Below are 15,968 nucleotides of genomic sequence, written 5' to 3'. Positions count from 1 at the left end.
CATTCCACACAGAGGGATACTCCCTCAGCCTAGACACATGGGGGAGGGCCTAGGCCCTGCTCCAAATGATATGATAGACTTTGAAGACTCCCATGGAAGGCCTCACACTCCCTGGGGAGCAAATAGGGGATGGGATGGGGATTGGGGGGGCAAGGGATTAGGGAAGGGAGAGGGAACTGGGATTGACATGTAAAACAAGCTTGTTTCAAATTTAAATTTTAAAAAAATTATCAAAAAGAAAAAGAAAAACAAACAAAAAAACAAAAAGCAAAGAAAACTGTTGTTTATATCACAGGGATGCAAAGAATGAGCGATGGTGGCTCACGGGCTGAAAGCAAGTGTTGCACAGCACATGTGAGGCCTGGGTTTGGTTTCCAGAACCATGCACTTACCATGTTTAGGGAATAGCCCGGTGGATGAAGGAGAAGGAAAGCACTACTGAAGCCCAAGGAGCTCTAGGAACCCCTCAGCTACCCCACCCTCCATCACCTGAAGACATAAACACATGAACCCCTCAGCTACCCCACTCTCCATCACCTGAAGACATAAACACATGAGCCCCTCAGCTACCTCACCCTCCATCACCTGAAGACATAAACACATGAGCACTCCCTATCTGGCTCCATAGGAGACACCCAGTTCAAACAGAAGATAACAGCAATGAACTGACTCAACCAAATAAAACTGGCATTTAGCACGTAGAACGGGTGCCACCTTTGTTATAGATGCTAGACTGGTACACACCAAACTGTGATCAGTGATTGGCTTGGGCTGGTTAGAAGCAACTGATTATGCTTTTTGTTGTTATGGGTCTTCTCATATAACATACAGCTGTTATTTCTATATTTTTAAAAATATGAAGGGAGTTGTAAGGCCAGGCCTGATGGCACGCACCTATAGTCTAAGTTGAGGCTTAAGCCAGAGAATCACTTGGGCTCACAAGTTCAAGATCTCCCTGAGCAACATGGTGAAATCCTATGTCAATAGCAGGGATGGAAATGTAGCCCAATGGTAAAGTGCTTGCCTAGAATGTGCAAGGTCCTAGGTTCGATGCCCTGTACAAAACAAACAAATAAAAGACCAACTACAATGTATAAAACACAGCCATTTATTTACTTATTTTTTGAGACAGGGTTTCTCAGTGTAGATTTGGAGCCTGCCTTGGTGTTCACTCAGTAGACTAGGCTGGCCTTGAACGCACAGAGATCTGCCTGTATCTGCCTCCTAAGTGCTGGGATAAAAGGCATGTGCCACCACCACCAGGTACAATCTTTTATTGAACATGAAATCTTAAAGATTTTTTTTCCCCTCAGAAACTGAGTAATGACACAAGTGCCTCAAAATCTCATACTCTGTTTTTAAATAAGCCAATTAATTATTGTCTGCTCCACTTGAATACTTAGTATGTATTGTGTATGTATACGTGTGGGTGCAGGTACATGTGTGAATTTGGGTGCACGTGTGAGTTCAGGTCTCCCACAATTGCCTATTCTCCTAGGCTAGTTGGCCAGAGAGCCACAGGGACCCACCTTCTCAACCTCCCCAGCTTTGGGGCTATGAACATGTGCTATCACATTCAGTTTTATTATGGGGGTTCTGGAGATTAAACCCAGACCCTAATGGTTGCACAGTAGGCACTTTACCCATCGAGCTAAATTTAAGGTTTTTGATGTTTTAAAAATGTTACCGTGTAAATAATATATAAGAAATCCCTGTTAACTAGAATAATATATTAATCAAAATGATCCAATTCCTCTGGAATGAGGCTGGACAGTCCCAAGTTTGAGAACAACCTAGGCTACCTAGTGAGTTAGAGGTCAGCTTGGGCCACCCAGCAAGACCCTGCTTTCAAAACAAAACAAAAAAAAAATTAAAAAAAAAAAGACCATACAACAACAACGAAAAATTCCAAACCTAGCAGGTAACAGAATATTTGCTATAATGCCTGCCATTGCTCAAATTCCTTCCCTGGGAAACAAACAATGGCTATGGCACTCCTAAGGTGCCCCCACACCAAAACCAGATACATTCTAGGTTTACTCTGGAGAGCTAGTGAGAGCCAGAATGTATTGGGCTTACTTCCGCAGCTGTGGGTGAGGGGTCACAGACAAGGGCATGGGTGGCCTTAAAGCAACCACACAGGAAGGCCTATACCCAGCATAGATGCCTGCATAGACGTCCCCTACCCCTAGTCCTTCCCAATTCATACACTTTCAGCTTTCCCCCGAGACTTATGTGCAATTAAGGCAGAACTGCATACAACTGGTTGGGAGGAGGGGCTGGATACTCTAGGAGGGGCCCATGACCCTCCCAGCCTCTTTTGTGTCAGGGAAGACCAGCAGTCAGTACGCCCAGCTTGATGACAGCTAAACTCATGAGGACGATTATGATAGCGGCACTTTGTCTGAGTCAAGAGTCAGTCCTGTGTAACACCTTCCATCTTCTGTCAGGAATACCAGCTGTCTATAACTTCACAGCCATTTTCCAACATGCTGTAGATTTAAATTTTGAAGAGAATCAGGTTTTATCTTCTTAATCCAGGAAGATAAATAAAGACATGTGGAGTTTTGAATTTGAGAAATGCCACACAAAAGACCCTCAAAAACTGACTTTGAATCAATGCCCTTAGTAACAGGGAGAGGGCACCAGCCCTGTTTCCAGGATGCCGCTCCACCTGCCTCTGATCTTCCAGGTGGTCCTGAAGAAGCTTATAGAAGGGAACAAACACCTGGACCCAGGAGGCCCTGCAGGTGTAAGGTGACACACAGGGGGACTATAGGGTTTTGGTCAGGTGGCACCCGAAGCAACTTAGGCTTCAGATGTCTTTGTCCTGTGCCTAGATAATCACTCCTTTCCCTTCCTCAAAGGATTCTAGGCTGTTCCAGGGGGAGGAACTTCTGTGTGGTTATAGAGCCAGCTGCCTCATGCCTTCCTTCCTAAAAAATCCGAGAGCCTTTGTAAGTAAACACAATAAATCTTCTGGAGAAAGAACAGAGACACAGCCAATTTGGTGTCCCATTATCCACGCTATAGGATATGCATGCCAGCAGTACAATAATAGAGAACACCACACACTGAAACTTCATAACTGTCAAAAACTTTAACAGGTACCAAGTTGTCTTGAGGTTTTAGCTCTCCCTCTGTGGATTCCTAATTCTGCAATTAGCAGACAGGAATAAAGACCAGAAAAGGATGTGAGAGCATCCTTGTTGGATACCCTACTTCCGAAGGACTGTGCACCACTGGAAAGATGGTTCCAGGACCCAGCTTATGGCAGGTCTCAACAGTCACACTTGCGGAACCAGGATGTTATTTTTGTGATAAATGTACAGAAAGGTGGTCCTCAGTTACACACTGCTACAAGGCGCTATTTAGCTGGGAGACACCCAAAAGACAGAGAGTAAAGGACCATTATGCAAACAGGCGGCCCCAGGAGAAAGTTGCCAGCCTTCTGGGTTTCCCTCCACTTGCTGCAACATTAGTGATATCGCGCATTTTAGACCTGCCACCCTGACCTCTCTTACATTTTTATTTATTGTATTGGGGGAGGGCAATGGGACAGGGAGGCATGTCTGTCTCGGTGTGTATGTGGAAGCAAGGGGAAGTGAGCTAGATCTGAACCAGGTCCTCAAGCTTAGTGACTCATGCCTTTACCCACTGAGCCGAATGTCTTCCTGGTTCACTTCTCCTGTCTTGATGCACACATCTGTTACAGTGCTAGAGTGACTCCAGCCACTCCACTTTCACAGCTCCTATCTTTAGCAACCAAAGAGCCCTGGAAGGGAGGAAGGCTGAAATGGTATCCTTAGGGCAAACTAGATGCTCAACAAATTCCCAGTAAAGATATCCAGATGTGGCAGCATGGCTGAAGTTGCAGTTATATAAGGGACAGAGGCAAGGGCATTGTTTGAGCCTAGGAGCTTCGGGCTAACCACACAGCAAGACCCATCCACCTCATCTTTTTAAATAGGGAAAGAAAACCAGCAACAAGAGTCAGCCTGGTATATTTATATGAATTGAAAGTGTTTTCTAATATTCAAAGTCTCAAGGTAAAATCAAAACCCTTCATTTAAACACATGGGCAAGAGGATCAGGAGTTCAAGGCCACCCTGAACTTGAGACATTGTCTCAATAAGAGCAAAAATGGAAATCAAACACTATGATGAGTCAGCACTTGTGAGGTCTGCGCAAGCATTCTTGGATTCTAGTGAAGTGGCCATGCCTACATTTGGTGGCCTTCACCATGAGTCTTCTTTACAGCTTAGATTTGAGCGGTTTTTTGAGGGATATGAGCAACCTCACCAAGAAGGTAGTAAATATGGGCCTCCAGCTGAAGGAATGTAGGAGTGGGTAGGGCCTTACCCCCCCCTTGCCCCATAGGCGTGGTGCCCCTAGGTGCAGGGAATCCAGCGGGAGAAGTCAGCAGAGCATTCCTGCCTGAGCCCTCCCCACCTGGACTTTGCAACATGAGTTCTTTCACCTTGCCCTCCACCCCCTCTTCTGCCCTGACTCCACCCCCTTGGCCTGCCCCAGCATTGTGACCCTGTAAGACAGTTCACCGGGTCAGGTACACTAGACACATGAACAAAGGCTTGAGAGACAAGTCCTGAGAGCCAACAGGGATGTGTTCTGACCACAGAGCAACAGCCAACACTAGGGCTATGTGGAGCTACACACTGAAGTAGGCAAGAATGTGGAGGGACCAACGAAGCTGGTTTCTTGGGAAGGCCAGTATCATCACTCCTGGCAGGAAGCAAGCCCTTCCTGTTTCCCCAGCCCACCCCCTCTCATTCTCTCTCATCTTTCAGAACACTTGGCTTTTACTTCTGGTATTTGGAGTGTTATATTACATTAGTTTGTCTTCATTCCTGATACATATGCCTTCCCCCACTCTTGCTTATTATCACAAGCTTCTCCCTGTTGCAACTCAGCTTTGGAAGACAACTTGGGAGCAAGTCAAGGTAGAAGTCAGCCAGGAACAAATAGTTTAGATTTTTTAGCTTCTATCTATGGAAGAAAGATCATGTCCTGATCATCTTTTAAACCTCACAGCATTGTGTAAAGTATTTGTTGGGTAAGTTGATCCAGTTGTGACAAATATGGTAACCCACTGGTTTCCCAAAGCAGCTGTTCACTGGGTTATTTACATAGATGTCATTGTGTAAACTTTTCATTTTCCCACACCCTCCTCCCCCCACCCCCATTATGTTTTCTGATTTGATTTTCCAGTTTCACCCTTAAGGAGGGGATGAAAAGGCTATGTGATTGGAAATGCTTAAGGAATTGATTATCTTTTTGATAAAATGTGATAGGGCCAGGCACTGGTGGCACACGCCTTTAATCCCAGCACTTGGGAGGCAGAGGCAGGTGGATCTCTGTGAGTCCAGCCTGCTTTACAGAGCTAGTTCCAGGACAGGCTCCAAAGCCAGCCTGTCTCAAAAAACAAAACAAAACAAAACAAAACAAAACAAAAAAAAATGTGATAGGAGTTGTAGACATTCAAATAATACCCATGAGGTTCAAAATTCTATCCCTGGGAAAATGGAGAGAGATGGAGAAAAGAGATTGATTTTAGCAACATCAAGTTAAACTACAAAGAAACAAAGATTTGACAATCATCTAGCCCATTGTGTAAAAACATTAGCAATAATCAGCTGGGTACAATATAATAAATTATAATAATCTGCTGGTCTTTTAATGCAGGAAAATAAACAAAAGAAACAGAAAAATACTTAAATACAGCATCATTGCCACCACACATGAAAGTATTTCCATAAAAAAAGTAATCTCTGATTGAACATTGAACTTTCCAGCCCTCTTTGGATTTACACTCTGTGATTTGCAGTCCTTATTCTTTGATTGCAGCTAGGGACCTGCACCGCTCCATCTTCCTGAGAACTGAACTTGACTCTTCCTGTTAGACATTCAGTACTTCAAGGCTAATATTTAATCTTAATTGGCAAAAAGTTTAGTGCAAATAAAGTTATACTTAGCAGCTTGACACAGTTCTGATGGTTTTAACTCTTTCTGTTTTCCCAGAGTGACCCCAGGCATCTCTTCTTGTGAGTACCAACTTTGACCCTGAACCCTCTAAGAAGCTGTCAGAGATGAAATCATCAGTCATTACACAAATGAAGAACCAAGCTGCTTTTACACTTGGGAAGTTCACTTTGGGTTGGTACAAACAAACAAACAAAAAACAAAAACTAACAACAACAAACACAAACAGGGCCTGAATGGTGTCATTTCTCCAGAGAGTGGAGTCAAGGTCATATCTGATCTCTTGTGTCTGTTTCTCTGATCACTGGCAAAGATACTCAGAGAAGCAAGTCATCAGTTTACACCAAGCAACCATAGATGTTGTTCACAGGAAGGCACAGGACTGGGTAAGTCTCTTCAATCAGATTCTACACTCTCCAGTAACCATTTTCTTTGACTGGTTGGAATGCCAAAAGGCGCATAAAGAAAATGAAGGGACACCATCTGACTTCAAACCTGGTTCTTTCCACTCATCCAAGATTTATTCTGGAGATGAACAGAAGCCAGAGTGCTACCAGCCAGAGAAGAGCATGAGCTGTGTCAGATCCACAAACTGCCTCTCTCTGATGCATCTGTTCCCTTTCTAGTAAGGCCTGGCACTGCCTCAGAAAACACTGTGCATTCCGTGCCTGGACCCTTGGCTGGCTCAGGAGAGAGGGACACTTCCCAGGCTGGAGTGCCTGGCTCTGCTTTGCTCTACATTTCATGGCCCAAACGTATGTATGAGCTTTCAAGAAGTTGAGATGACCCTTGAGGACACCATTTCACTGGCCCTTTTCCTTTCTCTTTACCAACTCCTAGCAGTTTCTGTTTCTCCTGGGTTCTCTCACCTACTTAGTAGCTTGCAGGGGTGGGGGTGCTTTGCCTTCTAGAGAGCCCACCTCAGTCACTATATTCTTCTCTCTCCTTTGGGGTGTGGAATTTCTCATACTGGCTGGCCATCTTCCATTTGTTGTGCTGGGTTTTGAGCAAAGCAGCCAAGGAAGTCTTCCGGGTGACATTTCTAGACATTTCCCGACTCTTGACCTTCCTGGCTGGGGAGGAGCTTTGAACTAAGGGATATACAGGGAAGATGGGTTTGCCCCGGGGTGCACCCAGGAGCTGCCATGTTTCCCCAGTGACATTACTGGTCAGATATTGCCAGGGCTTCTTGCCGCTGCAGTCCCGGACATTCACCCGGGAAGCCAACCTTTGCACTAGCAATTTGATGACTCCCTGGTGGCCATGAATAGCTGCTAGGTGCAGCGGGGTATAGCCACAACTGGACCTCACATTTACATCTAGTACAATCCCTGCCTTCTGGGTTCCAGAGATAAAGTCCTGAAGGGCACGCAGGTCACCATGCTTGGCTATCCAGTGCAAGGCTGTGTACCCTGTCAGGAAGTCTCTGTGCAAAGCCAACTGGGGGTCCTCCAAGAACAAAGCCTGCACACGAAGCCAGGAGCCACTGGCAAGCCTCACAATCCATTCATGTTCCCTGGTATCTAGGGGAACAAGGGACGACCTGTGCTCAGGAGGTCTGTGGGGTATCAAGGCTGCAGATCCATTCCTGCTGGGGACCCACGAGGTGTGTGGCTGACCTGCCACAGCATTAGCGTCTGTCAATTTCTGTACCAAGACAATATCCACCCTCGGGCTGGGCAGGGCTCCTGCCTTGGAAGGTTTCCTGGACCGAGGTGGGCGCCGGTTCCTTTTTAACAAGTCCTCATCAAGATGTTCCTCATCAGAGGAAGATGAGGATTTGGTTCTCCCAGTTCGAGCACTCCTCCTGAGAGACCTCCGGAACCTGGGGGCTGGCCAGGGTGAAGCCTCCTGCGGGTGATCTCCAAGGCTTTTGGCCCCTGTTGGGACCTTCCGAAAACTGGGCGCATTCCCTTTGTACCTGAGGCTCCGCTGGATCCGACTGGGGCTGCCTTCATTTGAAGACACAGACAGGCCCTCAATAGAATCTCTGAGCTCTCCCCAAGAGGAGGTTCCCAGGACAGGTTGCAGTCCCTCTTCGGGGGTTCCGGCAGACTCTTTGTGTTCACTGCTGCTCTCTTCACTGCTGTGACTCTCTTGATCCACAAAGTCATTCAGATCCTGGAGGGACAGCTGACAACGAATGCTTCGAAAGATAGTGGGTGGAGGGTTCCCGGGCCAGAATTCTGAGGACTCATCAGGAACCATGGGGAGGAGAGAATCACAAGACGGTACGAGCTCTGGCAGCGCCAAGTATTTCTCCGAGACCCCAGAGGCGGTTTCCGAGGGTAGCTGGAGGAAGTCGTCTGGCAACACCGACCAGGCACGCATAGGCCCCTGGTTCCTGGCCTCCGGCATCTGCGGATATCTGGCTACCCACTCTCGAGTGCGCTGTTGTTGCTGCTGCTGCTGCTGCTGCTGGGTTGAATGGTTCGGGGAGCCGGCGGTAAACAGCTCCAGCGGTTCACTGGAGGGAGCCTGGAGGGGCGGGAGCGCGGGAGGAGACGTGGGGCTCCCAGCAGGCTCGACGGCGGCCGGAGGCCAGACCAGCGTTGTAGACACCGGTGCTGGCTCAGCCACGGTTCCTTCCCGCAGCCACCCCGGAGCTCCGAGGTCACCCCCGGCAGACGCGGCGGGCTCTGGCTCCTCGCAGGCGGCCGCAGGGTCCTCGAGATCTCCGGGCTGAGGCTGTCGCGTGGTGTCCCCCCAGCCATTCTGCTGGCATTCCCAGCAGCAGCCGCCCCGCATCTCCACCGCCGCACACCTGCCTCTGGTCTGAGCAGCCGCGGGCCCCGGTGGCCTCCGGCTCGGGCTGTCCCTCGGGCAGTGCAGTGCCCTGGCCGCCTCCCGCGCGCTGCTGCCTGCTAGCTCATCGCCACCTGAGCCCACCCGGATCGAGGTATCTACCGGCAGTTTCTGCGCCTCCGGGTCACGCGGGCGGCGGTGGCCCTGCTGCGGTCCCTCTGCAGGGGTGGGTCGCTGCAAGCCCTCCTCCCCGAGCAAGTCCCTGTACCTCCTCTTGAGCACCACATACTTGGTGCCGTCGGGGTCCTGACGCACTGCGGCCACCGAGTTCACGAAGCCCTTGAAGAGCTCGCGACGCTGCTGCAGCTGGCCGGGAGGCACGTGAGGGTCGCGCAGGAAGCCCCTGAAGTGGCTCACGAGCTGGGCGTTACGCACTCGGCCCCCGGCCTGACACAGAAAGTCCAGCAGTGCCTCTTGGCTCAGCTCTCCGGCCATCGTTGCCAGGTCCCTGGTCGCCGGGGCGGCTGTGTCTCGAGCTCCCAGCACACTCCCACTCCGACAGAAACCCGGGCCTGGCGAGTGTCACCTGCGTCCGGGGCGGCGCCACCCGCCTCCATCAACCGCAGAGACCGGCGCTGCCCGCATCCCCGAAACGCTTCGGGTGGGCCGAGGGTCCCCAAGCTCGGGTACCCCAGCTGAGTCCCCGCGCGCAGCCCCGGTGGCAGAGGGCGGCTCCCAGTCCGCCCTTGAGCGACGCTGGCCTGTGGCAGCTAGTCCCCGCAGCGAAAGTTCCCGGGATAGGTCGGAGTCGGTTTCACCTGCGCGCTGGCTACGCCTCCCAGGCTCTGGGGGAAGGGCCCGGCCCGCCTCCTTTACCTCCGCCCTCTGAGGTGTCCCCCAACCCCCGCCACCCATCCTGGGTGAGTCAGGCTGGTCCAGCTGGGGACAGCGTGGGGCGGTGAGGCCAGAACGAACGGCTCTGCAGGAGGCACGGCCTCTCCCGGGTCCGGAAGGTGCAAGCAGGTAGGCGACCGATTGTCCCTCAGAGTGCCCTCCACACAGGAAACAAAAGCTGAGGTCGGCTCCCTCCCTCTCTCCCCGTGGCACAATTTACAAAGTCCACCCGGTTTGGGGCGGGGGCAGGGGGTCCATTAGGCAGGCTCACCACTGTTCCTCTTTCTTGACGCGGTCTGGGGAGTGGCTTGGGGTTCCCAGTGGCGGGATAGGGACCCGGAAACTCCACCTTGATCCAGACCAAATCTGTTTTGGTTCGGAAATAACAAGATACTGGGAAGGTCTCTCCCAGGGCACTGGCTTCAAGGAGTTCAAATACACCTCCCTGAGTCTGTGCTGAGGGCGAAATCACCGAAAACTACTACCCAAGGTTTGTTTGTAGCTTTCATTTTCCTGCATTTTTGTCTTATAGTTATAGCTCAGTGGGAGGGAGGGCGGGTTCACTGTCAGAGACTTTATTGCCTGGGAAGCCAAAATCTACAGGAATTATGTCTCCCCAGCTAAGGTATTTGATACCCAGGGCTGTTTTGTTTTTATTTAGTCTAAGATTTGTGAGCAGAAGAGATTCATTCCATCTGTTTCATACTGGCTTCTTGGTGAAACCTTTGCTCTGAGAATGGAACACGTGACAAAGGTCTGATACCACCCCAGTGTGGATGCTCTCTACTCTAGATCTGTTCAAGGGCTGTGTGGTCCAGCCTGATTCAGCGTCTCTTCAAGACTGGAACTAAGTATTTCCTTAGCATCTTCTGAGGAGGGGAGAGTTAACGCACTCCACTTTCTCGGTAACAGCCGCTACTGCCCTCCATTTCTGTGTGGTTTGGGTACTTCTCCTTTATCTTGAATCCATCTACAGTATCTACTGCAGCTCCAAGCCCCCTCCGTCCTTAGCTGTCCCTTCCAGCCTCTCCCCAACTGTCAACGCAAAGCAAAGCCCCTGTCTCAGCATCCTCTTTGACAGCCACGTTTCGATAAACTCTTTAAAAGAGAGAGAGAGAGAGAGAGAGAGAGAGAGAGAGAGAGAGAGATTTGACACCTCTTCTCCTGTTCTCATCTTTTTTACTTTGTTTTGCAATTCTGAATCTCTCACTAAGAATATCTCCAGCATGTTGGTCCTACAATTGTCAACACATTTTAATATGTTCTTCTATTCCCCCACCCCAGCCAGCACTGAGGATCGATGGAACCCAGGGCCTCACTTTTGAAAGACACTGTCAGTACCACAGACCAATCTCAGTGACTGTCAGATAGGCCACATCCAAAGTGCTTTATTTAAAATCCCAACAGTATCCTGGTACTTTTCCAGGAATGACTTGGAATCCTTGGCTTTAAATTATCTAGGTCAGAAAGAAAGACTGTCTATTTGGGGCAGTTTCTAGAATTGAAATCCAGTAGTGGGTTGACATCAAGAAACGGTTCCGACTGGTGGCACCATATAATTTAGAGGACTTACAGTATATAGTAAAACAAATGTTTTCTCCTAGACCTCAGCTCTCATATTTATTTACTGGTGTTCTGTCTCAGTGGGATTCATGGGTGTGGGAGAGGTCCAAATGGAAATCTGAGGTAGACAAGTCAGACAAGTCAGAAGAAGCTCTCTTTGGTACCTTGCACAAATACATGTGCCGAGTTGCACAAGTGGCCAAGAGGTGGAGTGGAGTCCTGATTTGCAATACTTTAAGACAAGAGGAAAAAGGGGACAGGAAGACTATAAAAGTTTGGGGGTAGAATTATTAGGTCTGCAGTTGGTTTCTGGATACCCAAGTGGTTTTTAGTGTCCTCTTGCTTGTCTTAGGGTAAGGGGATGGTTAGCTGGAAGGCTCTACATCTTCTGTAAGGAAATCTCCCTGCTTTCCTCATATTTAGTTCATTATTTCCAAAGGTATTCTTTGGTTACATTGCTGAGCATTGTTAGAAATGGGTTTTACATATAAAGAAGAATGTGTGCTAGAGAACTCTGTGTTGGTATCAAAAGACCAGAGAAATGACATGGCTTTACATGCTACCTGATTTAGGAGCAGCACATACCACAAGCTGGGTGGGGGAAGTGGGGGGTGTATGTGAAGGAAGAACTCAGGCTCAGCTCAGTGAGTGGCCACTTGCATTTTTTAAAAAAGTGAGACCTTTAACACAGAAGACACTTCTGGGGGGAGGGCTCTAGCTTCACTTAAATATTTTGGGAAACTAGCTGCAAAAATAGCTGCTTGACTTTAAGGTAAAGGGATGCAAAAGTGTAGGAAGGTGGGGGCCAGAGGAGGAAAGGTTAGAGAGAGGGAGTAGAGAGTCCCTCTCCCTGAGGCAAAGCCTTTTAAGAATTTCCAAGAGAGTCACAGCTAGATTAGATTTGTGCTTTAGAAAGATCTGGAGGGCCTAGCAGTGGTGGGGCGCGCCTTTAATCCCAGCACTCAGGAAGCAGAGGCAGGCAGATCTCTGTGAGTTCAAGGTCAGCCTTGCCTACAGAGTGGGTTCCAGGATAGCCAGGACTGCACACAGAAACCTTGTCTCAAAAAACAAACAAACAAAAGCAAAAAAAGATATGGAGGTAAATGTTAATTTGGAATTATGGGTAAAAAGAATATGTATCAGAATGAGTTAAAAAAAAAGAACACAATGTACAGCTGAATTTAACCAACCATCAGAGATATCAAAATGTAAAAATAAATTCATCTTAAAATACAGGAATTTCAAAATAAATAAATACATAAGCCTGGTACATGCCTTTAATTCTAGTATTCAGAAGGAAGAGGCAGGTAGATCTCAGTGAATTAATTCCAGGTCAGCCAGGAATACATAGAAGTCAAGACATGCCAGGGAACTAGTTCTTGTAGACCAGGCTGGTCTCAAATTCCCAGAGATCCGCCTGCCTCTGCCTCCAGACTGCTGGGATTAAAGGCGTGCACCACCAACACCCGACTAAAAACTTATTTCTTTAAAGAAGAAAATATTAGCTGGGTGGTGGGGGTGCACACCTTTAATCTCAGTGCTCATGAAGCTGGGGCAGGTAGATCTCTGAGTTTGAGGACTACCTGAGTGCAGTATGTCGTTACTATTTCTTATTGGCTTAATAACCTTACAAGTAATTGACTATATAAGAATATGTTATTTTCATTTGAAAACTTAGCAAAGTAACAAGGCTGTATATGGCGGTGCACCTTTTTAACCAGGGAACAGGAACAGAGGAATTGTGAGCTGAGACCACATCTCCAAAGTTAAAACAGTGAGTGAAACAGTGAGTTAAACAGGGAAACCACATCTCCAAAGGGAAAAAGAGAGAGGGAGGGGAGGGTGGAGATTGAGTTTCCCAAGGAGGAAGCTTCCAAATGCTGCTGAGATGCCCTGGGAAGAGGAGGAAAAGGTTTGCGTTCAGCAGAAGCTGAGAAAGGTGGACAGATGGATTTAAGGGATATTTAGGAGGTGAATTCAATTGGACTTGGCACCAGAGTCAACCAGGGGATGATGAACAAGCTTGGCAAGCTCCCGAGCAGCTGAGAGATGGTTGGCATCATATCTGCTTAGAGAGAAAATAGAGAAAAGATGATTTGTGAAAATACATAAGGATGGTAAATTCAGCTTGGGGCATACTAAATTTGAAGGGCCATAAGAATAGAAACATCTAGAAGATAGCTGGCAATATAAATTTGGGTCACCAAAGGTATGTCATTCACACCTATAAATGGTCATTTAAAGCACAGGAGAGAAAACTGCTTACCAATATACAGGCAGGAGGGTAGGTGCAAGAGGTCGAAATGGCAGTTCCCAGAGAGAAAGAGGAAAAGTCTTCTGTGGGGACTTGGAAGGGACCCCAAGAGGGAAAGGAACACCTGTGTCTCTGAAGAGCCAAGCAGGACGGGCAGCTTTCTAGAGACACTGCCAAGGCAGATAAGAAAGGAAACAGGACCAGAGCTGGCAGGTTTCTGGGGCTGATCTGGAACAGTGTCAGAACAGTGATAGGGACTGATGGCAGGTCACAGAAACCTGAGGGGCAGTCGAGACAGAGAGTGTGGGGGGGGGGAGGACTGAGCCACTATCCTTGGACAAAAGGGAAGAAGGCAGACTTCGGTACAGAGTACATCATCAAATCACGCAACCTAGCTTTTAAGACAGGATATGCTCTTGCGTTTATGCCAAGGGAAGATCTAGATTGGAGTGAATATCAGATGCAGAAGTGGGGGGTAGAATTGGAGTCCAGGGTTCAGGAAGAGGAGGGAGCCCTGCTCCCCCATTAAGAACAGAGAGACAGGACAAGGAATAGCTCCATGATAGAGCATGTGTCTGGCATGCACAGTCTTTGGCTCCATCCGCAGCCCGAGGACACAGGAAAAGAGAAACAGTAGGAATTGCATTTGGGGGCTCCAGATGTCACTTAGTTGGTGGAATGCTTATGTAGCATGCACAGGGGCTTTGATACCCAATACTATATAATCCAGGCATAAACTTGGCATGACTCTTGCCTGTAAACCCAGCGCCGTGGAGGTAGAGATGGGAGGATCAAAAATTCAAAGTTATCCTTGGCTATGTAAACAGTTTGAGGCCAGCCTGGGCTGCATAAATGGGTGGAGTGGGGCACCTAATGAGAGGGGGCTCCTTGCATTTATATCTTCTCTTCTGCTCTGCCCCCAGCCTTTATTTATTTGTCAACTATTTATTGAGGCTCTGTGAGATGTACATATTAGGGGACTGAGAGTATAGTGGGGAATCAAACAGGCAGACCAACCTTTATTCTCAGGAAACGCAGACTTGAGTGGCAACATATGTAGAACAAACAGAAAAGTCCACTACTGGTAAGTGCTCAGACACAAAGTCAACCGGTGTGAGGTGTGATGAAGCAAGGGCAAGCAGGGAAAGCCTGGCAGACACCACAGTGATGTAAAAGCAGCTGGGAAGGGGGGAGGAGCAGGCTAGAAAGAGCACTCCCCACAGAGATCTCTGTGTCTCTGTCCCTATTTCTCCTTGTCCCTCAAGTCATACACACACAGGAATCTACTCTCGCGATATTAGAGCTTAGACACAGGAAACGGCAGTGGCAGTATCGACAGAGCCCCTCTCCCTGGGAGCCTTTGGGGCCCTTTCCTAGCCCTGGGAGCGGCCTGGCTAATGTAGTAGCTTGTACCTGTACCACTGCAGGCTCTGGCCCCACTCCTGTTTCTCCACACCTCCTCCTCTGTGTCCTCCTCTTCCACTTCTCACAGGGACTTGTGTCTTTTGGGTTATAGCCAAGGCCACACTCCACAAAGCAGTGGTTGCATCTGCTAGCTTGACCTTTAAGGCATTAATCGCAGGTTCTAGGAATCTTAACCCAAGAGTGCCTTTTCATTGCTTTCCTTTCTCTCTTCACCCCAGGTAACTTGGATTTCCTTCAAGATCTGACTCAGCTATCACTGACTCGAGGGATCTACCCTCACCCTCTGTCCCAGCATCTTCTGACTTTAATGACGGTGATTGGGCTTGTGGTATTGGCTGACCACAGTGTGAGAACTAACCATGGGCAGCCATGTCTTAAGATGTGTTCGTTTTTGCATATTTTCTTTTATAATGTATACTTTGGTTTGTAAAATTCATATAACATTGATTCATGTATTGAGCAGCTTTTTTGTTGCTGTGACAAAAATATCTAAGAAAATACCTAAATAGAGGAAGAGTCCATTTTTGGTTCCTAGTCCATGGCTGCCTGGGCTCTGGCTTTGGGCCTGAGGCAGGGCTGAATGTCAAGGCAGAAAGCACATTACAGTGTGAATATGGTTATAACAAATTCAAGTTTTAATTTTAACAACTTTTTGTCTTTATTGATTACATGGCAAGCACATGAATGCCACGGGGTTTCATTTTTAAATGAAGCTATGGGTGGTACTTATTAGTCATCAACTAAACATGTTATTAAAATTTGGTATTTATATACTACAGTTGGCACGTATCGGAGGAGAACTGAGGATACTAATTTAGCATGCTATTAATAAGCCTGGCAGCCCCAAAAGTCCTTGGCAAATGCACTTAGGCAGATAATTGGATTTCCCCCAAATTTCAAAGGCTAATTTCTTTTTTTACACATATTTTTATTGTCTTGGAGAATTTCATATAATGTATTTGAGTCATACTCATCCCTACCCATTTCCTCCTCGCAGACTCATGCCCACCTCCCATTCCTACCTCTCTTGCTCTCCTTTTAATGCTTTTTCCTAAATAGCTAGTTTCTTACCACATAACAGCTATTA

General features: G+C 47.9%; 1 protein-coding gene across 1 annotated transcript; it reads right to left on the bottom strand.

The window, feature by feature from the left end:
- Positions 1–6,740: 6,740 nt before the first annotated feature.
- Positions 6,741–9,398, bottom strand: Sowahb (sosondowah ankyrin repeat domain family member B). Its single transcript, XM_051198307.1, has one exon. It carries the CDS (start codon positions 9,238–9,240, stop codon positions 6,922–6,924), a length of 2,319 nt encoding a protein of 772 aa, XP_051054264.1. The 5' UTR covers positions 9,241–9,398; the 3' UTR covers positions 6,741–6,921.
- Between the last annotated feature and the right edge of the window lie 6,570 nt (positions 9,399–15,968).

This window comes from Phodopus roborovskii, unplaced genomic scaffold, assembly GCF_943737965.1.
Source record: "Phodopus roborovskii unplaced genomic scaffold, PHOROB, whole genome shotgun sequence".
In the NCBI taxonomy this organism is placed as follows: domain Eukaryota; kingdom Metazoa; phylum Chordata; class Mammalia; order Rodentia; family Cricetidae; genus Phodopus; species Phodopus roborovskii.
The sequence above is the reverse complement of the archived record's forward strand: the minus strand, read 5'-3'. Positions and strand labels throughout refer to the sequence as shown.

Bases quoted from the DNA above. Each gene is read 5' to 3' on its own strand.
- Sowahb (XM_051198307.1), bottom strand. From the start codon at position 9,240: ATGGCCGGAGAGCTGAGCCAAGAGGCACTGCTGGACTTTCTGTGTCAG.